Below are 26,424 nucleotides of genomic sequence, written 5' to 3' on the forward strand. Positions count from 1 at the left end.
GGTGCTGATGACTGGCTCTCTCCCAGAGTCATTGTTGCCCACCCTTGGCTCCCAGAGACCAAGGCAGACCGCCCGGGCCCTGGCGCACCCCGGCGGAGGGCCTGCAGCCTCTGCGCTGTTCCCTTGTACCTTGTTGATCTGTGGTCCTCTCCTCTCCTCTCCTCAACCTCTGGTCATTCAGTGTCCACTACACTTTCTGGAGTCCTACCTTCCTATATGCTGGGTCCCTGTTGGCTATCTGCTGCGCTCCTCCGCAGATCAGCCCGGTTTTTCTCCGGTGCATGGGGGGAAGCAAAATCCTTTGTCCTACTCCACTGCCATCTTAAAACACTCCCCTGGACATATTCTTTATGAAGCTACTGCTATGACTGTTCACTTTGAAATCCAGGCATAACATTAAAACTAGTTCTCTGAAGAAATGTTTTCAGTGGACCTTAAACTGTTTTGTCAGTGGATATGAATATATTTGTCTGGAGATCAAGTTTTGTACAAAGGTGAAGCTTAAAGAATTTACAATATAAATCTCTTTGGCCAGTTCATATGTTAGGGCTATATAAGAAACAAAAGATTGAGGTCTCGTTGGGAAATGACAATAGTGACAGCAAAGCCATGTATTTGACCTACTGAGCATGCTCACAAAGAGACCCACCCCTCCCTTCCCATAGAGGCAGCAGGTCAGGACTTTCCTCAGAGATTAGCTGTGGGTCTACTTGGGTTCACACCCCAGAGCATGGAGGAGACAGCCTTTCTCTTGACCATGACTGTCATGTTGTATAGAATTGGCGTGAAGCAAGAATACTTACTGCTGCTGTCACCATCCTTGTTTCGAGATGATCGTTGGCGATCAATGGAATAAGAAAAAGAAGTGAGAGATTAACTACATGCCCCATGACACTTCATCCTTTTGACTTATATTTGTCATGGAAGAAGATAATCATTTATTTGCATTGTCTTCTTATTTAAGCTGAACATTCAGAGAGCATTTTATTAATCTTTTATATTATTGCTTATACAGTATCTGGCAATTCTATATGTTTAGAATAGATGGAAGTAAATTTTCAGTAAATTCAGGAAAAATAACCTTATCAGGAAAATCTAAGGGAGAACAATACTAACAGAGGTATAAATTTAGCAACATGCCAACATAGCAAGATAAAGTCCATAAAATTCAGTTAAAATATGATATGCCAGTGATAAAAAGCCTAGCATGGTCTTAAAAATAGCAATTTTAAGGACAATAGTAATAAATGAGATTAAATATTAATGTTTAATATAGAAAGTTAGAGATATTTCAGTAAAAGATTAAGGATTGTATCTGGGATCTAGCTGAGAAAAATAAATTTACAAATACCCTGCGGGTTAATATGAACACTTAAAATATTTAAATTACAGTGTTATATTGTTTAATCTAGTAAACAAGGGAGCAAATATACCACGTAATTTTTGAGGGGCAGAGAATGCAAGGATTTGGGAGAGAAGGTATCTAAATTTAGCAAACTTCAAAGTATATTCTAAAATGAAAATAATCACAACATTACGTGATTTTATTACAAATTTTTTAAATAAGAAATAGGCAAAGCCAGTTTTTTTCAGAATCAAAATGCAGAACAAATGGAAAAAGTATGATATTTAACCTTCACAAGTTTGAGCCTCCACAGCTGTATGGCATTTCAATGTTAAAAACTTTATATTATATAGATTCCAGAAATAGATTTAGTTCCTCAGGAGCAAATTATGTGACAACAGGAAATCGAAGGAGAATGGAATTGTGTTTTACTAATTGCTGCTAAAATGACAGGAAACTTGTATACAGATTATTTAAGGTCTTGTGTTTCGTATTATGCACCTTACATTACAGCCAAATAAAAGAGCCAAACATGAAAAAACTTAGAAGAAAGTAGATTAGAATATTTATTTCACCTGTACATGTGTAGTAAGCTGTGCACGAGCTGAAATTGAACCATTGAAGAATTGTTCTTTAAAAATATTGTACTTACTTACCAGGTGAAGTGTTGAATGCTATTAACTTTTAAACATCTGTGCAATGAAAAAGTCGGGTAAAGTGGAAGGAAATGGTGGGAAATTGTGGTGAATATAAATAAAAGCTTAACATTACAAAATTTCTTAAGGTTAATGCCTAGTCTTTACTAGACAAGGATCATTTTTTTTTTTGGATAAGCTAATTTTGTTAGGTTTTCAAGCATCCCTTTTTGTACTTTATTGCTTATAGATTATTTATCTAGAAAAGTGATACTGACCCAAAATATTTTTCTTAAAAAGTTATTCTTATCATTATAAAAATGTTTATTAAAATTGTGTTCCTCAAATACTCCACCTTCACATAACAGAAGTGAACTTGTTGCATGCATTTTAGTTTTCTAATTCAACCAGTGGCTCTTAAATAAATAACTGAGAAAGTTAACAAGAACTGTTGTCGAAGGTGGTCACAGAGTGCTGTAAGTGCTGTGAGCCCTACAAGGTTTTTTCATACTAAGGGAATGAGAGATAACTTCTTAGAGGAGATAAAATAAGAACTGCCCCTAAATGGTGGTAACTACCGAGTACTTTTTGGACAGCTTTTGAAGACAGCATCCATCTATGGACCACCATTGCAGATTTGAGGCAGTCGAATTTAGGGATGCATGATCAGTTGAACTGTGGTGTGTAAAAGATGGGTTGAAAGTGAGAGAGATCAAAGGTGGGGAGAGCAGCTAAACAGGTGAGAGGCCATGAGAGCCCAAACTAGAGAGAATGGGTGGGGGAGACATTGTAAAGGCAGATAAGGCAAGGTTTGTCACTGTCTCTGATACCAGGACATCCTTTCTGAATGAGGCCAGAGTGTAGGGTCTGTATGCTCTATGAGGACTTTGTTAGTCCTTGGTGTCTGAGTTCTGTCTTGAAAAAGTCCAGCCATTGTTAATATAATGAGAACAGTTTGCAAGACATCAACATAACCTGGTAGCCAAGGAGAGTGCACTGAAATGCGCATGTGTGAACAATGATGACTTCATTGCACTGGTCAGTGGGGGCAGTAGACACTGTTGAGTGAGCATGGGTACTCTGTGGCTGTCACATTCAAAATGACTGAGTGAGTAGAGCAGTGAATCTGCATCAAATTTTGTGTTAAGCCTGAACATTTCTTCATGGAAACTATTCTAATGATTCATAAGGCCACAGCTTTGGACATCTGGTGATGGGCAGCTTCATCATGACAACACACCTGCTCCTGCATCATGTCTCATGCAGAGTCTGTTGGCAAAACATCAAATCAGCCAGGTGACTCAGGCCCACTACAGCCCGGATTTGGTGCCCTTGTGACTTCTGGTTTTTCCAAAACTAAAATCACCTTTGAAAGGGAAGAGATTTCAGATCATCAGTGAAATTCAGGAAAATAAAATGGGGTAGCTGATGGCGACTGGGCGAGGGTGAGGTCCCAAGATGCCTACTTTGAAGGGGGACTGAGGTGTCACTGTCCTATGTACAATGTTTCCTAATTATCTTAAATAAATGTCTCGTATCTCGTATCTTAAATAAATGTCTCTGTTTTTCATATTACATGGCTGGATACTTTATGGGCAGCCTTGTATGCTGGCTTTGGCCTGTGCAGAGGCAGTTTGTGAGAAACAGTCCTATAGGATTTGCTTTTCTACAGTGGCATCTTCATGAGAATGCCTGGGAGAAGTTTCTGATTTTGGTGTCGCAATTTCACCTAAAGAATGTCCACTTTTTTATATTTTGAACTCTTAATTATGTGACTTTTTTCATCTTAGTGGGGATTGCTAGCAAGTTTAGCTAGAGAAATTTACGGATTGACTGTTGACTACCTTTTGTATGTTCAAGGAATACATTTTTGTGTTATTCCTGGTTCTACATTTTTAGAATTTATATTTTATTGATTATGCTACTATAGTTGTCCCAATTTTTCCCTCTTTGTCCCCCTCCATCCAGCACCTGCTAGTCCCTCAGGCAATCCCCTCACTGTTGTTCATGTCCATGGGTCAGTCATATAAGTTCTTTTTGGCCACTTCATTTCGTACACTGTATGGTACATCCCCATGGCTATTCTGTAACTATTTGTACTACTTAATCCCCTGACCTCCTCACCCATTCCTGAGACACCCCTCCCATCTGACAACCATCAAAAACTCTCTGTAACCATTATTCTGTCTCTGCCCTTGTTTGCTTAGCTTGTTTTTCAGATTCAGTTGTTAATAAATATGTATTTGTTTTCATTTTATTGTTCATACTGTTGATCTTCTCTTTCTTAAATAAGTCCCTTTAACATTTCTTACAATAATGGTTTGGTGATGATGAACTTCCTTCAGTTTTCTGGTGTCTGGAAAGCTCTTTATCTGCCCTTTGATTCTAAATGATAGCTTTTCTAGGTAGAGCAATGTTGGTAGATACCTGCTTTTCATGACTTTGAATATGTCTTGCCAGTACCTTCTAGCCTGCAAAGTTTCTTTTGAGAAATCAGCTGACAGTCTTATGAGAACCTCCCTGTAGGTAACTCATTGCTTTTAAGATCCTCTGTTTATCTTTAACCTTTGACATTTTAATTATGATGTGTCCTGGAGTGGGCCTCATTGCATCCTTTTTGGAGAGTCCCTTTGCTTGGGAGCCTTTATGCTTCCTGGACTTGCATGCCTATTTTCTTCACCAAATTAGAAAAATGTTCTTCCATTATTTTTTCAAATAAATTGTCAATTTCTTGCTCTTTCTGTTTTCCTTCTGGCACCCCTATGATGAGAATGTAGGAATGCTTGAAGTTCTCCCAGAGGCTGCTTACACTATCCTCACTTTTTTGGATTCTTTTTCCTTCTTATTGTTCTGCTTGATTGTTTTTGTTTCCTTATGTTCCAAATCATTGATTCGAATTTTGGCTTCATCCAGTCCATTGTTGTTTCCCAGTAAATTGTTCTTTATTTCAATTAATGTATCCTCCATTTCTGACTGGATCTTCTTTATGCTGTTGAGGTCCTCAAGTTCCTTGAGCATCCTTATAACCAGTGTTTTGAGCTCTGCATCTGAACGATTGCTTATCTCCATTTCATTTAGCTCTTTTCCTGGAATTTTGCTCTGTTGTGGGGCCATGTTTCTTTGTCTCCTCATTTTGGCAGCCTCCCTGTGTTTGTTTCTGTGTATTAGGTAGAGCACTATGATTCCCTGTCTTGGTAGCATGGCCTAAGGTAGTAGCTGTCCTGTAGAGTCCAGTGGCACAGCCTCCCCATCACCCAAGCTGGGTACTTGAGATGTACCCTTTGTGTGGGCTGAATACACCCTCCTCTTATAGTTGCCTTGGTTGCTGTTGGCAGGTCAATGGGAGGGATTTACCCAGGCCAATCAGACGCAAGGATTGGCTGTGACCACTGACCACCAACTTATCTGCCTTCTATGGAGGATCAGCTGTGCAGGGGCAGGGTGATGGTGCTCTGACCTGGTCTGTAGCTGTCCACAGGTTCTGGGGTTTCTTGAGTGGTGCAGGCCAAGGTCAGCAATTGGTTTTTGCCTGGGGCATCCTGCCTGAGCTATAAAGCAATCCAAGATGGCTGCTACTAGTGCCAGGCCTGGGGCCACTTAGCAAGAGGTACAGGAGCTGGGGGCTCACTGAGGCCACCTGTTGCTTATTCAGAAGAATTTAGGAAGTTGTGAAGTTGAGCCAAGACCAGCCATTCATTTGGAAAAGCCACTGTTAACAGCCCTAATTTGGGTAGGAGGGAATTTGAGGGGATCTCTGGGGTGGGGCAAACTGTGTTAGGCTGATGACATCTCAGATATGGCACCAGCCTGTGCCTCTATGGCTCTGTGGAAGGAGGGTTCAGAAAAGGAACATGGCCTCTGCTCACCTTGATGACAGACACTTCAGATTCTCCCTGTATGCTTCTGGTACCTTTCAAGCTGCTACCCCAGTGCTTGAGCTCAGAGGGAGTGAGTCTGAGTAGGTGAGTCTGTGTGTGGGTTATTTAAGAGGAACTGCTTGGGACACTAGGTATTTCTTCCACTGACTCAATCTGGGTTGGTTATTTCAGCCAGAAGTTATGTGGACTTATATTCCTGTCACTGGAGCTCTGGGCTGGGGGATCTAATGTGAGTCTGGGACTCCTTGCTCCCAAGATATCCCTCCTGAAGCTTTATCCACCACATCCCACATGGATGTGGGACTGGCCTGTTCAGCGTCTTCACCTCTCCTACCAGTCTGGAAAAATTTCTTAATTTTTTTAGTTATCAGACTTCCATTCCAGTTGATTTCTGGTGCTCTGAGTGTTGGTTGCTCTGTAATTTAGTTGTAATTTTGATGTGGTTGTGTGAGCAGCTGAGCCTTGTTTACCTATATATTCTGGCTCTACTTTCTTTTTCTCTCCATGTTTTGTTTTTCTTTTTTATCTCCTTCTGGTTTATTGTACTGAACTGTGTTTATCTTTTATATAGATGTCATACATTCTTTGGAAGAAAGTGGGAAGTAAATATATGTTTTTACACCTAAAGATGAGTAAAACCAAATTAAAACTATAAGGCCAAATGTTGGGGCCATGGAGAAATAAGCATGCATATGACTACGTAGTGGTTTCTGAGGATTGTATCTAGCAATAGATACTTGAGAATATAAAGCACTATTAATGCCACTTTTGAAAATGTATCACAAAGAAATAACACTAAAGAAACAGATTTCACTTAATTATTTATAGCTATAATACATAATAGTGGAAAAGGAGAAGGAACCCAAATGCACAGTGATACAGGATGATTTTAAAAATTGGTTAATACTCTCATAGAATGGAATATTATAAAGCCATTAAAAATAGCTAAGTAGATTAGATAAATAGAAATGTAAACATGTAAATTATCAAAATATGCATTATATCCATTCAAGAATATGTGTATATAGTACAAAGAAATGAGAGCATGAGTATTGTAATTAATATTTATGAATAGGCTTTTCTAAGAATTTGTAAGTACTTTTTGAGATTAGTACCAGTTTAAGGAGTGGGTTTTAGTGACTTTATAAAATTAAGCTTTTTTATAAAAAAAGCTTTACTCCTGAAAATTAAGCTTTACTCCTGATCATGCTTCGGCTACCAAGCAGCTTCTCTATCCCTTTGTTTCAGGATTTAAGCATTGAGGAACAGTCAGAGTGTACTCAGGATTTTTACCAGAATGTGGCTGAAAGAATGCAGACCCGTGGAAAAGGTAATGCTGTGTTGACCAGCCCACACCGCAGGGTCGCTGGTGGTTGCACGGGGCCAGGCTGCTGCGTCTCTGAAGGCTCAGCTGGTGTGGCCACCCCATCCTACAAACTACTCCAGCATTTTGGTGCTAGTCTGGTACTTAGCAATGCTTTCGAATACCACCATGTATATTGTTTCAAAATAATCAGAGTGATTGGATAATTTAGTGAGTAATGTTTAATAACTTCATTAGGAGTTGAGGCAGAGTCAATTAAAACTCTTTGGGAGGCTTCTAATTGAAACTCCCACTTTGGAATTACCATCTTGGTGAGTGTTTTGTTCATGATTAATATATTCCTTATGGTTTGGAATAGGAAGAAAATTGAGAACCACTGATTTACAGCTTTAAGTTTTTAGTGATTCGTCTTCAATTTGACTTCCTTTGATGTTAGACTTTAGGATGTACTTAACATATATGTGTATCTGAGAAATCTGCCCCATATATATACTTTGGAGAGATCTCTAAGGTTTTATAGTAAAGGGTGAGTCTGGCCAGCATTCATCAGTCTTGAGAATTTCAAGTGCTTTTCTAATGTATTGGGCTGGCCAAAAAGTCTGTTATATTTCTCCTGTACGATGGCTCTAATAGTGCTTAGTTGCCTTTAACTTCATTCGAAACAATTTTGTTAGATTCTGTTGTGACAGCTGTCATATCAGTGTGCATTTAAAATTAAACATCAAAATTGGTAAATTTGTGTGCAGCCATTTTAATATTAAAGATGGAAGAAGATATGAAGCATTTTCAGCTTTTTCTGCTTTATTTCAAGAAAGGCAAAAACACAACTTAAACACTAAAAAAGGTTTGTGCAGTCTATGGAGAAGGTGCTGTGACTGACTGAACATGTCAAAAGTGGTTTGCGAAGTTTCTTGGTACTACTGACATTTTGGCCAAATACTTCTTTGCTGTGGGCTGTCTTATGCATTGGAAGATGTTTAACAGCACCCCTGGCCTCCACCCACTAGAAGCCAATAGTGGGTGGGAGTTAGCCGACATATTCACAATATCCAAATTAATAAAGTGACTGGTGAAAATGAAAAAGGTGTCTTTCATTTTACAGCAAAAAATGTAACAGGTTTTTTGGTCAAACCACAAGCAAAAGAGAGTGACCTGTGCTGAGGCCTTCTCACTTGGGTGTTAGGGAGACCTGTCACCTGTCAGGTCTTGCCAAACCAGCTTAAGTTAGAAGTGGGGATTCTGTAAAAGGCAGTCTCAAAAGTAGGGTAATTTTTTTAAAGGTATTTTTAAATGTCTTTTGAGATGTGCTTTTTAGCACAGTAGTTTTCTTCTATATAGAAAGTACTATGACAATAATTCATAATTTTAATTTCATAATTTTAAAGTTAATTTTAAATGTCCATCCTCATCTTGAGTTTTTATATCCGTGTGGATATTTCAGTGTCTCCAGAAAGAGTTGAGAAGATAATGGATCAGATTGAAAAGTACATCATGACTCGTCTCTATAAGTACGTGTTCTGTCCAGAAACTACTGACGATGAGAAGAAAGACCTCGCTATTCAAAAGAGGATCAGGTAGTGGATTGTTCGGCTTTGTCTTGTTGTAAAGTCGTCCCCCTTCTCTGCAGGGATTTGTTCCCAAGACCCCAAGTGATACCTGAAACTGCAGATACTACCAAACCCTATATATACGTTTTCTTCACACCTATGATAAAATTTAATTTATAAATTAGGTACCATAAGAGATTAATAATGATAACTAATAAAACAACAGTTATAACAATGTACTATAACAAAAGTTAGGTGAATGTGGTCTTTCTCCTAATATATTTTACTAAGTTGAGAACTTCCACCTTTTCACTTGAAGGAAGAACTTTGTGGCTTCTCTTTGGTGTTTCCAAATTGCCAGCATCACTACTCTTGTGCACTAAGGCCATTATTACGTAAAATAAGGGTGACTTGAACACAAGCACAGTGAGGCCCTAACAGTCGATCTGATCCCTGGGACACCTGCATAGTGACCACATGCAGTGACTAGTGGACGGATAGAATACACCATGTGGGTGTGATGGACAAAGGGATGATTCACACCTCAGGTGGAGCAGGGCGAGGTTTCATCCCACTACTCAGAACAGCAATTGAAAACTTGTGAATTATTTCTGCAACTTTCCGTTCAGTTTTTTGGACCACAGTTCAGCATGGGTAACTGAAACTGTGGAACGTGAAACTGAATCAGGAGGGAATTAACTTATTGCTGTGGTATTTACGGCCACCTATTGGGAGAACACATTCCGGGAAAACAAGGCACTTGAATTTTAGACTTTGAGAGCAAGTAACAGCCAAGGTGCCCACCATTCTTAGCATGTAAGGTGCCTTGTGGTGTCAGAAAGAAAAGGAATATGGTGCACTGGTAGGAGGAAAGAGCTCAAATCACCATCCTGCTTATTCAGTTGACTCCAAGCAGTTTTAGGTAGGAACCATTTTTGATGTTTCAGATTGTTTAAAAAACTCCAAATTTTCTAAGGAGGGAATTTCATTATTTTCCCATTTCATTGTACTGCCTATCTTGTCAGGCAGGAAGCTGTAAATATCCACATCAAGGCACCGGGGTTGCTTTTCCTCATCTCTACCAGGGGCGCTCATTGTTCAGCTGTTCCTCCAGCCACATCTTCCCACCAGCACCGGGCTGACAGTAGTTTGCAGAACGCCCAATCTTTAATGGCCAGTGGGGTGGGCCTCAGTGCTCTGCATTCCAGTGGCAGTGAAACACTTAAAAGTAGGCAGTCAGATTTGGGAACCACACAAAGGCTGAGCTTGTGGAGGTGTTTCCTGAGGAGAGGGGCCAACGAATTTCGCATGGGGTTCCTGGACAGTGGGGCTGGCGATTGGCAGTACTCTCTGGTGTCACACTGGAAGGGAGAAGTTGATCTGGGGAAGTTGGGAGATACAGCAGAAGTAACTAGATGGGCTTTGGGCTGAGATGCAGACTGTGAGCAGTAATCAAACATATGGTGAGTGTAGGCAGCAGAATCTTAGGAATGAACCTAATGATGGGATCAGTGATTCAAACTGAGGTGACACATGCTTGTTGACCTCTTACACAAGCTGTGGTAGGCTTCAGAAGTTGAGGGCAGAGCCTGAAGGGACAGTAATGGTGGTGGACAAGGAAGACAGGGAGCAGCAGTGTTACGGATGCGGAGAGAGACACCCGAGTCAGGAGGCCTTCCTCCCCTGCCTCCGTTCTTGTCTTGCTGCAAGAGAATAATTCAAGCGAGACACAAACATGTATGGTGGAAACGAGATAGCAAGTTTGTTAATGAAACACACATGAGCACAAAGCTGCAAGCAGGCACCCATAAATTTGTCAGTGAGTTTTTTAATAAGTTTGTTAACAAGTTTGTCCTACATATTTAACCTGAGGCTACAAGTGAGTATAGCTAATCTAAGCATGCCAGCTGTTGAGACTCAGGGGTTGTATACCTCAGCTGGCTTCTAGATTCCCCACCTTCTTCCCCGTGGGAGTAATGCATGGCTGCAAAGGCTTTCTTAGTAAAGCTTCTTTGTCTTCATGAAATCATTACAGAGACTCCCTTTCCCAGCATAGGACCCCTCTTCCTCCTGTGCAGTTCCTGCTTATCTTAGTTCAGAACACCTGGCAATCTTAGAAAGATTGTTCCAGAGCCCCTTTTCTCAGCCGTCTCAAGGGCTCTCTTCTCCTGTGCTATTTCGCTTGCAATGCTCGGGACACCTGGCAATGTTACCAACCCGAGCTCAGAACTGCTGAGTTAATTGGTGAGACACATTTTCCTCTTGCTTCTGGCCTCCTCTTTGTTAGACTTTAATGGCAAGGGCCCTGCCTTTATTTCCCCTTGGGCCGCTTATTCCTAGCTGCTACCTAACAGCAGGTTCTTCTCAAATCTTCATTCTCCAATATGTAGGGCTTTTCAGACTTAGTACAATGAGTAAAACTGCCTTACGCTTTTCTAGTGATGAGTACAGAAGAGAAGCCTCATTTTAGGATTCTCATTACTTCGGCACATTCTCTGAGCTCCTAATATGTGCAGGGGTGATGTGCTTGAACCTAGGATTGCCTGATTAGTCAGTGCCCCTTATTTTCCCGTAACTGAAAGAAATGACAAGATAAATGACCACAGCCCATTCTGTGAAGTCTTTTTTACTGTCCTTCTCTCTGCAGAGCCCTGCACTGGGTTACACCTCAGATGCTTTGTGTCCCTGTTAATGAAGAAATTCCTGAAGTGTCTGATATGGTGGTGAAAGCAATTACAGGTCAGTGAAACTATGAACATTTATATTTGGATGTTTTTCCCTTTAAATTAACATTATGTTTTATAAACCCATACTTATTTCAGTGAGCAAAAAGATAGTAAAGTATTTCTGAAATACCGACTACCAAAGATATATTGGAATGTGGTAAAGGTGATTTGCAAGAGTTTTATGAATTAACATTAACAAAAGCATTCTAATTAACATTAACAGATAAGCTACTTTTTCTCTTCATTTTTTATGACACAGGTCTCTTGTTCCTTGGATATTGAACTAAACTAAGATCAAATACAACTTGGGTAAATTTCTTAAAACTCGGTTGCATTTATATATTCAAAATGAGGTTGGAGGGAGGGAGGGAATTGGTGAGGCAAGGCAATCCCCAAGCTAGATGGGTTGCCTCTAATTGGTTGTTAATCAGAGATGAGCTTTGAGTTATTTTCCTGGTATGTTCAGGAAGTATATGATGTGCCCTAAACTGATGTGGCTCTGCCCTTCCGGGCAGATGCAGGCACCTGATAAGGTTTTTCTTATTCATAGGGATAATCCAGCAGAAGTGCAACACAAATACTTAAAAAACAAAAGCAAGACACACAAAGAACTCCTAATGCAGAAGACTTCCAACTCCCGCCAACTTCTTCTTCATTAAGGAGAAGAGTTGGAAAGACTCACTCATTTAGAGATTGTTAACGAAATTCTGCTGGAAAGTGGGCCAGCTGATAGCAGTGGTAGAGGCAGGCTATTAAGTAGGTTCTTCTAGTTAAAAGACTCAGAGTCACTCAAGTAACAGGAAGAAATGGGGATTTGCTCACGATACCATCGGGGTTGATGGTATCGTAATAGCTCCATGGCCTCTCTACACACTGGGTTATCTGCTGTTAACATGATTCTTTTCCACTTTCTCAAGCTCTGCTTCTCTTTGTATATTTTTGCATTTCAACTCCTGTTATTAAATCAATTATTGCCTTAAATTTCCTGTGTACAGTCTAATTAGTGTAGCTAAATACTGTCATCTTTGTTGTTCAAAGTTTCTTCTGCCAGGCAGTGTTGTACGGCCAGTGAATCGAGTACTTTGGATCAAGGCTCACCCCCACCCCTGCCTTTTGCTCAGGGAACATTGTAAGAGATTGAAGGTGACAGCTTCTCAAACCCTGGATGTGGACCTTTTAGTCTTTTATCAAGTTCAAGACCAACTGGTTTATGTTTAAACACTCTGTAGGAATTTATGTTGAGAACCCTTTTCTGAAAAGCCACAGGACAGACAGACCTTGCAAAACCAGAAACTACAAATACCCAACTGTTGTTTAAAAACAGGACTAAGAAAGAGGATTTCAATACACAGACCGTTTGTTAATAGAATTTAAAAGGTAAAACTTTTCTCCCAAGGCACCTGAGATGGAGTTTCGAGAGATCGTTTTGATAGTAAAAATTCAGCCACAAAATTGTAAAATACCTTTTCACTTTTTCTCATGTCTTGGATCTGACATTTTGCCAGTCCAGGTGCAGACATACTCTGCCTCTATNGCAAAACCAGAAACTGCAAATACCCAACTGTTGTTTAAAAAGAGGACTAAGAAAGAGGATTTCAATACACAGACCGTTTGTTAATAGAATTTAAAAGGTAAAACTTTTCTCCCAAGGCACCTGAGATGGAGTTTCGAGAGATCGTTTTGATAGTAAAAATTCAGCCACAAAATTGTAAAATACCTTTTCACTTTTTCTCATGTCTTGGATCTGACATTTTGCCAGTCCAGGTGCAGACATGCTCTGCCTCTATGAGGACCAAAGGTTATATGATCACCTTCTTCCTGATTTAAAATTGTCAGCCTAAGCACAGGAGTATGTAGAGAGGACAGTCTATAATAATCATCTTTTGTAATAGAAGTAACTGTCTTAAATATGGAGAAACCAGTTAAAGTTCTCCAAGTCGTCCCTTGTGCTGCTAATCTGCACTGTCTGGTGTATAAAGACTGCAGGAGGCCTTTCCGTTTTAGTGGACATCGGCATCTAGAGGGCGGAGGCTGGGGCGCTGCTAAACATCCTCCAGTGCACAGGACAGCCCCACAGCCAGAGCTTTCCAGCCCCAGATGTCAGTAGTGCCCAGGCTGAGAAAATATAACCTAGAAGCACAGGTTACTTTGTTTCAAAACTCCATTAAAAATAAGTCTGGATATCCTCTAAGATAGAGCAGCCACGCTCAGCCTGGTTGTCCCTACTCATTACAAGTAAAAGCCTTGGCCAGCAGACGAAGCAATTGGCTGAGAACCCTGAAAAGCAAATCCTGTAGTAGCGGGCAGATTGGGGAGGGAGATCTGTAATAGAAGAACAACGAATACAATGGTGAGATTCCTGTTTTGTTTTTCCTCTCGTATCTCCTAGGTTAGACTTTAGGGCAGTGCAAATCATGGAAATACATGTTGGGGTGTGTGGGTCCAAGAGTTGCAATAGGAGAACTTCTTTCAGGCTGAAGGATATTTAGGACGGAGGTGGAAGAGTTGCTGCAGGAGGAAGAGACTCAGGAAAATTCCTTGGACTTGGGAGATTTTTCCCCTTGTGATCTCTTCCTCTCTGCACTCCTGGCCCTGCCCCTTGGCAGTGGAAGATACACATACATACAGATAAAAAAAATTATTTTTTATTTACTTTAAAACATAAACAAGAAAATGTTTAAAATAGAGAGTAAACATCATGATTTTATTGTTGAATTAAAATCAACAATAAAAGGCTAAGTAGGGTAGATGAAAGTGGGGAAAAAAAGGTAAAAATAAAATCTTCCCCAGTATCTTTTTTGTAATAAGTTCTAAATAGAAAAAGAAAAATACCAGCTGAGATGGAGGTGTAGATAGGTACATTCTGCCTCCTCGCACAACCAAAAGAAGGGCAACAACAAATTTAAAAACAAAAAATAACCAGAACTTTCAGAAAATCAAACTGTATAGAAGTCTAAAAACCAAGGAGTTAAAGAAGAAACATTCATTCCGACCAGTAGGAAGGGCGGAAATAGGCAGCAGGGGGTGGAGAGGATGCATGGCAAGGCGGTGGCTGGAGGACCAGGAAGTCCCACATTTGCATGCGGATAAACTGGGAGAAACAATGGGGGAGCCAGACAGACCGCACAACCCAAGTCCAGCACAGGGAAATAAATCCTAAAACGTCTGACTGAAAAAACCTGTGGGGGTTGCAAAGGCGGGAGATACTCCCAGCCTCACAGGAGAATTTATCTGGAGAGAACCACAGGGACTAGAATGTACACAAGCCTACCAACCTGGGAATCAGCACCAGAAGGGCCCAATGTGCTTGTGGATAGCAGGGGAAGTGACTGAAGCTGACTGAGGGCTGAGCAAGCGCCATTATTCCCTCTCAGACCCCTCCCCCACATACAGAGCCACAATGCAGTAATGCATGTTGCCCTGCTCTGGTGAATACCTAAGGTTCCACCTCTTACTATGTAACAGCTGTGCCACGACAAAAAAAAAAAAAAATATATATATATATATATATATATATATGGCTCAAATAAAAGAACAGGTTAAAAGCTCCAGAAATAGAACTAAGTGATGAATAGCACTACATATCAAATGCAGAGTGCAAAACACTGATAATCAGGATGCTCACAGAAATGGTTGAGTGTGGTCACAAAATAGAGGAAAAAGTGAAGTCTATGCATAGTGAAATAAAGAAAAATGTACTGGGAACCAACAGTGAAGGCAAGGAAACCAAGACTCAGATCATTGATTTGGAGCAGAAAGAAGAAATAAACACTCAACCAGAACAGAAGAAACAAGAATTCAAAAAAATGAAGAGAGGCCTTGGACAACTTTAAATGCTCCAACATCCGAATCATAGGGGTGCCAGAAGGAGAATAGGGAGAGCAAGGAATTGAAAACTTACTTGAAAAAGTAATGGAGAATATCCCCAATTTGGCAAAGGACATAGACTTCCAGGAGTCTCAGAGTCCCAAAGAAGTTGGACTCAAGGAAGCACACACCAAGGCACATCATAATTGTATTAGCCAAGTTTAGAGAGAAGGAGAGAATCTTAAAAGTAGCAAGAGGAAAGGAGACAGTTACCTACAAAGGAGTTCCCATAAGACTATCAACTGATTCCTCAAAAGAAACCTTGCAGGCAGGAAGGGGTGGAAAGAAGTATTTAGAGTCTTGAAAAAGCAAGGACCTACATCCAAGATGATTCTATCCAGCAAAGCTATCATTTAGAATGGAAGAGTAGATCAAGTGCTTCTCAGATCAGGTCAAATTAAAGGAGTTCATCATCACCAAACCTTTATTATATGAAATCTTAAAAGGAATTATCTAAGAAAAAGAAGATCAAAACTAGGAACATTAAAATGACAACAAACTCACACCCATCAACAACTGAACCTTAAAAAAAAAAAAGTAAACAACAGGAACAAAATCACAGAAATGGAGATCACATGGAGGGTTATCAGTTTGGGAGGGGAGGATGGGGGAAAAGGATATAAGAAGGAGGATATAAGAAGCATAAATGGTAGGTACAAAATGGACAGAGGAAGGTTAAGAATAGTATAGGAAATGGAGAAGCCAAAGAAGCTTTATGTATGACTCATGGACATGAACCAAGGGGATGGGAATGCTTGTAGGAGGGGTGGTACAGGGTGAAGAGGAATAAAGGGGAGAAAAACAGTGGGACAGCTGTAATAGCATAATAAATATATTTAAAAAGAGAAAAATAGACTGAGACAGTAATTACAATCCACAAATAAAAAATTAAAGGAACTAATAATAAGTGAAGATTATATAATTCACAAAATAGGTGTATAAGTAGAGGGAGTAAAAGCATTAGTGAGTTAAAATAAGGTTTCTGCACTGCCCACTGTTTCTGTCCCTCACACGGAGCTGGGGTCCTGTAAGGGTCCTCGGGTGGCTTATCTCAGGGATAGGAGCTGGCCCACACCACCGCATCACCTAAATCAGAAACTTTTATTCCTGCCCTTGGCAAGAATTGCTGTCAAGTTCAGCTGCCTCAGCTGTTTTCTTTGACCGTATTCCAGATGGCAAGCATAAATGTGCCTCCAGAGGCACATTCCTTCCCCCTTGCTTGCATTGTTCTGGCACTTAGTTTGTACCCAGCTTTTCCTCACCACCTCCTAGTCCTTGTGACGGTGGTGTGTACATGTAAGAGCCCAGCAGTTGGGCTTAGTGGCAATGAAGAGCAGTGAAATAATTTTTTTCTGATAAATAAAATGTTTATGAGACCAAATTTATACCCTTTACCCTCTCTGCTAGTGGAGATTTCCATGCTGTAAGGACTGGCCACAGAGGTGTGATGGGTTTCAGCGGCTGTATTTTCATATCGAGTACAAAGATGACTTGTGTAGTAGCCACATTGCTAAAAAGCAGTATGCAGATTGAGGACTTGTAAACTGAGTTCTACAGTGTATTAAGAAGAAGTAAAAAGATTCTTTATTTCTCTATGGAACTTATAAGTAGTTTGCCTCATGGTCACGAGTTCTGTGAGCGGGTATTTACTGTTTTTGTGATATATGAGTTTTTTGTGCACTACATTAACTGGTGGAAGGGGCTTAGCAAGGTTACCCCCGCAACTTAATAGGAAAAAGTGGCTTTTCTAATGCGTCTTTTACGTAATTATTTTCTCAGTCGAAGCAGTGTCTTTTCTGTTTTATAGATATTATTGAAATGGATTCGAAGCGTGTGCCTAGGGATAAGCTGGCCTGCATCACCAGGTGCAGCAAGCACATCTTCAACGCCATCAAGATCACCAAGAACGAGCCGGCCTCGGCCGATGACTTCCTACCCACTCTCATCTACATTGTTCTGAAGGGTAACCCCCCGCGCCTTCAATCTAATATTCAGTATATCACCCGCTTCTGCAACCCAAGCCGATTGATGACTGGGGAGGATGGCTACTATTTCACCAATCTGGTAAGGATTTTTTGGTGTTGTGTAGAAGGACCATGAAGGTAGTTATTTAGGGATATGATGGGTCACTCACAGGCCCGTGACAGGTTAACGCTCCTGAGTTGAGTCAGCACAACTGCAGGTGCTTGCTTGGTGTCACAGAGCACATGTGACCAGGCCATTGCAGACACCCACCTCCCAACACTGGTCCAGAGACAGGGGCACTCTTACGGGAAACATGACAGCCACACGGAGGGACTCTGCTGCTGTTGGCCATCATTGCTCCTCAGGGCCTTGGGTGTGAGTTAGTGAGTTGTTTCAGCCATGAATAAGTCAGATTCCTTTTATTAAAAGATTTAACATTTATTTCTACAAGGTACCTCCTAGAACTGAACACTGAGATATTTAGATATTTTCAAGAAAATCCTAGTTTAGTGGATATGAAATGATTTTCAACTATTGTTTTGCTGCAGTACTAATTGATTCTAGGCAAGGCAATAGGAAATTATAAGGCCGAATACTTGTTTTTGCTGACTGCTACACTGCGTGTTTGCTTAGACTAGATTTACTGTCAAGCTAATGAATTCAAGCCTCAGACACCTCATGTGCTTTGTGTCCTGGGCTGGACGTTGTTCAGGGTGATGGGGAAGGAAGCCAGGGGACACACGGAATTGCTTCTGGTACATTGTCTAAAAAGAAAGGTCCTCTAATCTCCAGGTTTCCAGAAACTTGTTGTGATTTATTTGTACATCCTAAATACATACTCACTTTCGTACCTAATTTTGTTTGTCTTTTTCTCTTTTAAGTGGGTTTCTGAAAGCCAATGAGCTTCAGGTCTCAAAACCTGGGTCTGCTCTTGTTACTCATCACCCTCAGCCACTGTGCCCCACCACCGTCACCTGGGGGGTGTGGTTTGCAGGCAGAGGGACTTTTAGGAATACTTTTTTTGAACAGATGCTTGGGTCATTATTTGGAGCACTCATATTTCTTAATATAAGTGAAATATGCACTTGATTACTAGAAAACAGCCTTTTGGACTCAGCTGTTATCTAGAGAGGATTAGACAATGGGGAAATCCTGAGGTGCATGGAGATGAAGAGACAGGGAAGTAGGAGGAAAGGAAGCAAGACCAGATGTTTGGGGGAGCCCTCGTTGTTGAAACTGGAGGTTGCTGGTTCACTTACACTCTGCAGCTTCCTGGTACCTTGACCTACAGCCTTTACTGTCTACACCTTCCCTCTTCATCCTGTTCTTGCCTGACGCAGTCAGCTTCTATTCTCGTTTCTCCAGTGAAACTGCTCTGGCAAAAGTAAGAAATCTGCCAGCTGCCAAACCCCACGGGGAGCTCTCGGTCTTCATCTCACTTTGGCATTCTTGGTGGCTCCTCTGCTCTTGAATTTAGGTCCCTTGGCTTGCACAGTGCCACCCCTTCTTGTCGCTCTGTGGGCTTTGTGTCCTCTGCTTCCTCTTGAATTGCGTCGCTCCCTAGGGTTCTCTTCTCTGTGCATCTCTCTCCCTAGGCTGTCTTCTCTGGTCACAGCTCTGCTGGTCACCTGTATAGGGATGACCCACAGATTTGTGTCACCTGTTTTGACTTTGTGCTGAGTTCCACTTCTAGCTATACTTGTTGTTTCTCAAATTTAATTTGTTCAAAACTGAAACTGCTTCCCCATCAGATGGTTTTTTTCTTTTCTGTATACAGTTGATCCTTTGAACAACATGGGTTTGAACTGCATGGGTCTACTTATGTGAAGATTTTTGCAATTAATATTGAAACTGAACTTTCTCTTTTTTACGATTTTCTTAATAAATTTTTCCCTCTAACTTACTTTATTGTAAGACTACAGTACACGCTACATATAACATACAAAGTATGTGTTAATCAACTCTTTATGTTATGGGTAAGGCATCTAGTCAACAGCAGGCTATTAGTAGTTAAGTTGGGGGTACTCAAAAGTTATATGTGGACTTTTTACTTCGTGGTGGTTGGTGCCCCTAACCTTGCATTGTTCGGGGGGGCAACTATGCCCTCTTTGCACTAGTGGCAATATTACATATTCATTCACCTAAACCAGGAGTGTTAGGGTCATCTTGGATTGCTACTCTCTCCAGGTAGTGGGCTTCACTGAGTCCACACACACAGTTTGAACCCATTCGGAAGGGTCAGATGGGCACATTATCATCAGATCAATCAATTGTGATCGATTTGCTGAATGTTTCTTAAAGAGATGATTTGCTTTTTTATGAGTAATATGTGGGATCCTATGAATGAGTTTCTCAGCTGCCTATTTCCCTGTTAAAGTGCACATTTTTCTTGTGAAAATAACTTGTTTAAATGTGAAAATGGTGCATGCTCCTTATAGAAAGATTTAATCAGTACAAGAAAGTATAACTGGCAGATACCTGCCTCACTGCGGGCTTGTCCTAGCATTTCTGTGCTGATTGTTGCTGTTTATTCATTGCTTGTGAACGAAGCATGTTACATGTGTTATGGTGTTTAATTCTCAGAATAAATCTGGGCAGAATTTCCCCCATTTTTCGCATATGAAAATCTCACAGAACCTAGGTAATTTTCGTAGCATCTTTCAGCTCTTGGCTGCCAAGTGACTCAGGTTGTCTTGTTTCAAAACTTGTTCTTTTAACCATGTGATTACAATTGCTCTTTGAGGACTGGTGATCTGTATGCCACAGTGGTCCCTGGGGACACACCCAGTGTCTGGCCCTGCCCAGGTAGGCACGGTGGGCTGGCAAGACCTCAGCAGGGAATGGTGTATGTTCTTTTTTCTTACTGCTGTTCTGATTGGGTGTTTTTACTTCCTTATGTTCCAAATTGTTGATTTGATGCTCAGCTCCATCTACTCTACTGTCGATTCCCTGTAGATTATTCTTTATTTCAATTAGTGTATCCTTCATTTCTGACTGGTCTTTTTTTATGTTGAGGTCTTCATTAAGTTCATTGAGCATTCTTACATCCAATAGTATATGAAATATTAAAGGGTCTTCTTTAAGAAGAAGAGGATCAAACATATGAACAATAAATAGCAATAAATACATATTTGTCAACAATTGAATCTAAAAAGCAAACTAAATGAATAAGCAAAACAGAAACAGAATCATAGATACAGTGAACATTTTGATGGTTGTCAAATGGGAGGTGCTTGGGGGATGGGTGAAAAGGTTGAAGGATTCAGAAGTGCACGTTGGCAGTTAGAGAACCGTCAGGAGACTGGAAAGTGCGGCATAGGGCGTATAGTCAGTGATAGTCTAGTAACTGTGTGTGGTGTCAGATGGGTGTGAGATTTATTGGGATAATCACTTATTAAGTTATGTAATGTCTGATCACTGGGGTGTGTACTGAAACTAATACAGGGTCTGGCACAAATAACCTCCCCTTTAATTACAAAATCCTTTATTACAAAATCATAAGCATGTAATTCTGTAACATAACAATATCACACTCAATCCACTGTGTGACATTTTAGGTGAAATGTTCAAATTAAAACTATAAATTATCACACCCATAGTATTACCCTACCAACACTCAAGCAGGCGTTACTTCTGCCGGTATAATTATGTCAACTGCAATTAATAATAAAAAACGATTAAATAAATTTTTGAAAAACAGGAATGGTTTTATAGGGCATGTCCCCCAGGTGCTCGGCCCTGGGGCTCCCGGCTGCAACAGTGGTTCCTCTGCCCCACGACACGGCAGGGCAGCGGGGGTCTCGGACTTCAAGGAGTGGCTCCGTTTTTGTCTGCAGGAAGCTCTGTGGCAGCCAGTGCAGAACACGTGCTGAAGGCGCCTCCTCCGAAACTTCACTCTGTTCAAGACCTTAGCACTTTTGAACACTCTTAAATAGAGAACTAAATTTCTGACAGTTGAGCTCAATGGGAGTTAGCAGTTAGATTTTTTTTTTTAAGGAAGAAATGTATCGCTTCACATGAGCCCATAAAGGAAACGTGATTGGCTATGAGTTGGTAGTTTTTAAAGCCAAAGTCCATGCAGTTCATTAGACTCTTTTGTCTCCTTTTGCTTTAGTTTTAAATGCTCCATAGGAAGATGATTTTAAAAAATCTGTTTGAATGTTTGTAGCTTTCCTCATATGACGATAATGAATAACATTCTCTTCTTTTTTGTAGTGCTGTGCTGTGGCTTTCATTGAGAAATTAGATGCCCAGTCTTTGAATTTAAGTCAGGAGGATTTTGATCGATACATGTCTGGCCAGACTTCTCCCAGGAAGCAAGAATCCGAGAATTGGGCTCCTGATGCTTGTTTAGGTGTCAAGCAAATGTACAAGAACTTGGATCTCCTGTCTCAGTTGAATGAACGACAGGAAAGGATTATGAGTGAAGCCAAGAAACTTGAAAAAGACCTAATAGATTGGACGGATGGAATTGCAAAAAAGGTTCAAGACATTGTTGAGAAATGTCCTCTTGAAATTAAGCCCCCAAATCAGTCTTTAGCAGCTATTGACTCTGAAAATGTTGAAAATGATAAACTTCCTCCACCGTTGCAACCTCAGGTTTATGCAGGATGATAAAAATGCACACAGATAGTATTTATTTGAACCTAAATTGTAGCTAGCCCTTAACTACAGTCCACTGACCGAGATATAGAGTATAATTTAATTGTTTATAAATGTCAGAGAATTTTTAAAGGTACAGTTTGTAGGATTGTTCTTGTTTTGTTTTGTTTTCCTGGCAGGGGAAGCTTAGTAAATAATAAAGTACTATTTATTTGAGTTACTGAAATAGATTCATTTAAGGCTTATGTGAAGATTTTGTCTAAATCTGTTTTGTTCCTTGGTTTTCCTATGTGCTTCCCCGTGGTAGTCAGTGTGGTTAGACTGGGGTAAATACTTGCCTCTTTAAGAGTAAAACAAATGAATGCTACAAAAATGTATGTTCAAGGGGATTCAATGGTACCACTACTCTGTAATTTGAAATAATTTTATAATTGTAAAGATAGAAGATATATTGATAAGTAAGTATATAAAATTGTAAATATGTAAAGAAAAGGAATGGTGTGTGCTGTGCATGGCATTTCACGTGTTCATTGTCTTCATTGTTTAAAGTAGTAGATTGAATGTTTGCCTCTAACACCATTGTATTTGGTCCGCCCCACTAAAGTGAATGTTGAAGCGTGTAGACATACTCCCTTAAAGCGTCGACTCTATCTTTAACAAGACGGTAACCCTGACTTTGAGGTCCTCTATAGCCAGAGACTGTGACACTATTGGGGTTCGGGATAACTTAAGTCACATAAAGTTGCTGTTCAGTATAGTCAATTGAAGGCTTTGATCCATGCTTCTCGTACTTCTTTCCTCTCTGCATTCAGCACATATTTATTGAGCTTGCTCTGGGTCAAAGGGCAGAGGCATGAGTGGGGCCCCGCTAGTGAGAGCTAAAGTGCAAGGGGGTACCTTTCGCTTCCATAGTGACTTTTGACTTTGTGGACAAGCCAGACACATGTCACATAAACCTCTTTTAGGGTTCCTCAGCCTCAGTACTGTGGACATTTCGGGCCTGAAGCATTTTTGTTGTGGGGGCTGCCCTGTGAATTATGGGATGTTTAGCAACCTCTCTAGCCTTCATACCCACTAGATGCTAGTAGTAACCCCCATGGTAGTGAAAAGTCATCTTCAGACATTGTTACCCAGTGGGGCAGGGAGGGAGGGGAGCAGGTGGGGGAGCTCAATTAACCACTGATCTCTTTTGTAAGCAAGAGAGCTGTCCTGGCGGTCAGTATGACGGAACCAAAGAATACTGCATTGAATGCACAGTATGATGTTAACTGCTACCCTTTCACTGAGGCTTCACCGCCGCCATCAGTGTGGAACTTTTTCTAATTCTAACCCAGCCTCTCGTAACCTGAATATGCTGTTTACGATCCTCCTTCCCATCAGTGATTTCTACATGGCCTCAGTGTGCCTGTGAAACGGCGTCATTCTCAGGGCACCATTCTTGAACAAGGTCACATCACGCAAAGAAAGTTTCCTTTGCTTTCCCAACATATCTTGTTAAGAGTGTACCACAGATTCGTAGTGCAGTAACTTTGGGATAAAACTAGGGTAAGTATAAAGCTTTTTATCCTTAAGTTTACATATAAAATTCATCAAGTTGACACATCCATTGTCAAAGCACTGAAGACATGAAGCAGTTCACTGAGTCAGCTGATCACCAAGTTCAAATAGAATGGAATGAGTCCCTATCAAACCAATGAGAATTTGCTCATAGAATCTGCTCTTAGAAACATGGGCCCAATTGATTTTCATAGAGCGCTTTCCCCCGTCTTTCTTCTCTGTGTACTTTCTAGGTGCTAATTCAGATATGCACATTCTTAATTCTCCTGGGAATAAGTAGTTCTTTCAGTCATTGTATAGTATGTTTGTTAAATAAAATGTGCATATCTGCTTCCCACTAAAGCTGTCTTTTGGTTTCTTACATATCTTTAAAGCTATTTGTTCAGTTGACTTTTTCACATATATTTATATTGGTTGAATACTTCAGGTATGGACTCTTGCCTAAGCAGAGGCTTAAATTTCTCTTAAGTCAGCATCAGTACCATCGCCAGAGTGTCTGTTTTCTTACCCAGAAAGTATTGGTATTTTACATACTATAAATATGGTTACAATAAATCTTTGGAACAGAAGTCCTTACCAATAAAGTTTCATGATCCATTCCGCTTCCAGATTTTGGTTCTTCATCTTAGGAAAATGTACATTATTGTTTTCATGTTAAATAGTTTTCCCTTTTAATCCAAAGACATCATTGTTGTACTTCGAAAAATTAGAGACATTCCATTTAAAAAAAAACAGCAAGAGAAGGATGTTTGCTATCGCTACAGTTACACTGCTCTGAAAGTTTTACCCAAGGTACTCAGTCTTCAAGCAGAAATAAAGGGAGAGGAGGAAAGGAGTTAATCTAATAGAGAGCTGTTATAATAGCCTGGTGGTTGAGGACATAAACTTGAGCTAGAAGGCTTGAATTTGGTTTTGAGTTTTGACTCTGCCACTTACCTTATTAGCTCTCTGGCCTTGGTGAGGTCTCTCATGTTTCACACACCTTATCTGTGAACTGGGAATAAGAATAGTCTGTGCTTCAAGGGTTGTGAGAAATAAATGACTTAAGACACGACCTAGCATTGCTAAGTGCTCAAGTGATAGCTATTATTTGTAGGTGATTTTTCTATGTAGAATAAATATCTAACAGAATGGATGCTGAAACTATTAATAAATTTCACTAGTGAGATATGAAATGTTAAAATAGCCATTAAAAGTAACGAGTATTCCAAGATAAGGTAACGTTAAAGGAGCTCATCGTCACCAAGCCGTTATTATATGAAACGTTAAAGGAACTTAGAAAAAAAAGATCAAAAACATGATCAGTAAAGTGACAACAAACTCACAACTATCAACAAATGAACCTAAAAGAAAAGAAAAACAAAACAAAAACTAAGGAAACAATAGAACAGGAACAGAATCAGAAATGGATATCACACAGAGGGAGTTAAGTGGGGAGAGGGAAGGGAGGAATAGGGGGGGAAAGGTACAAGGAAGAAGAAGCATAATTAGTAAGCATAAAGTGGGGAGAGAGGAAAAATGGTATAGGGAACAGAGGAGTCAAAGAACTTACATGTACAACCCATGGACATGAACTAAGGAGGGGGAGGAGGAATGCTGGAGGGTTGGCGAGGCAGGGTGGAGGGAGGATAAAGGGAAAAATTGGGATAACAGTAATGGTACAATTAATAATTTTAAAAAACTTTCAAAATGATGGAGGAGAGGGACTGGCACATCTAAGGAACATGAAGAAATTGAGTCAAGACTCTGGAGTGTGACAGGAGGCTGAGGAGGCTTAAAGGAAGCAGATGTTTGGGGTCCCTAGAAGCCCTGCTAAAGGTCAGACTTCACTCGGCAGGCACTGGGCAGGCATTGAAAAATCTCACCAGCACAGGGACAGGTTTGTGTTTTGGAGAGATCTTGGTCAGCAGAGGATGGGCTGGAGGTGGAGACTGCTGTAGTGATGCAGGTGGGTGATGCTGGTGGCCTGGACAGGGTCTGTGAGGGAGGAGAAGCAACAGGACTTGGAAAGAGTGAAGACGATGTTTTCTACTCTTCGCAGCAGTTGATTGGCTGGTTCTGTTCATATCATGGGGAACCAAGAGCAGGCTTGTGGGGGAGATCATTTGAGCAATCTGAAGGACTGGTGAGGCTCCCAAGGGGAAGTATGGACTGGGCAGGGGGCGCATGGGTCTGGATCCAGCTCAGGAGAGAGGTCTGGGATATGGATGTGGGGCCTTCAGGACTTTAAAGCCTGTGAGAGCTGCTGGAAGAGATGCCATTCGAGGGAAGATGGCCTGGGACAGAACCGTGAGGAGCACCGGTATTTCAGAATGGAACAACTAGGCAGAGACAGGACATCCCGGAAGCGGAGAGAGAAGTATTCAGCATCAAAAGCAGAAGAACAGAGTTACCATTTGAATTGGCGATTCCATTCCCTGCTCTATACACAAGGGAACTGAAGCATAGGTTCAGTTCTCAGGACTGAAAGCACAGAAACTTGTACACGGCCATTCATAGCAGCATTATTCATAATAACGAAAAAGTGGAAACAACCCAAAGGTCCAACAACACATGAGGGGATAAACAGTGTGGTCTTATCCACAGTGGTGTATTACTCAGCCACAAAAAGGGATGAAGTACTGACATGCTACAATGTGGATGAACCTTGAAAACCTATTAAATGAAAGTTGCCAGTCAAAAAGAAAAAAAAAAGGAATTTGTTATCAAAGAGTACAAATATAAATGGAAAGTAAATAAGCACTTTGCAGTGAAGGATGATAAATATTTGATCTTTCTTTGTTTAAATAAAAATAGTTGTGTGGTACAAAAAATATATTGTATATATACATACCATCAATGAACAGGTAGAGACCAAATGTAATATTATTTACAAATGCTCAAGAATCAACACATTAATGCAGTAATTTTCAACCATTTCCATTTCATGGCATACATAAACATTATTAACATTCTGCAGCACACCAAAAAATTTGTTT

General features: G+C 40.5%; 1 protein-coding gene across 5 annotated transcripts in view; it reads left to right on the forward strand.

The window, feature by feature from the left end:
• LOC118984013 (BTB/POZ domain-containing protein KCTD7) overlaps positions 1-23,788 on the forward strand; it is a 97,595-nt gene extending 73,807 nt beyond the window's left edge. For all 5 annotated transcript variants that reach the window (XM_037041717.1, XM_037041718.1, XM_037041720.1 and 2 more), the window contains 5 exons: positions 7,107-7,188; positions 8,624-8,756; positions 11,377-11,468; positions 17,130-17,386; positions 21,503-23,788. In XM_037041717.1, coding sequence (XP_036897612.1) covers positions 7,107-7,188; positions 8,624-8,756; positions 11,377-11,468; positions 17,130-17,386; positions 21,503-21,901 — 963 coding nt within the window. In that variant the 3' untranslated portion in view covers positions 21,902-23,788. The remainder of the gene's footprint in view (positions 1-7,106; positions 7,189-8,623; positions 8,757-11,376; positions 11,469-17,129; positions 17,387-21,502) is intronic.
• Positions 23,789-26,424: the final 2,636 nt, after the last annotated feature.

The sequence above is a fragment of the Sturnira hondurensis genome, unplaced genomic scaffold, assembly GCF_014824575.4.
Source record: "Sturnira hondurensis isolate 20B ecotype Veracruz unplaced genomic scaffold, ASM1482457v3 Scaffold0003166, whole genome shotgun sequence".
In the NCBI taxonomy this organism is placed as follows: Eukaryota; Metazoa; Chordata; class Mammalia; order Chiroptera; family Phyllostomidae; genus Sturnira; species Sturnira hondurensis.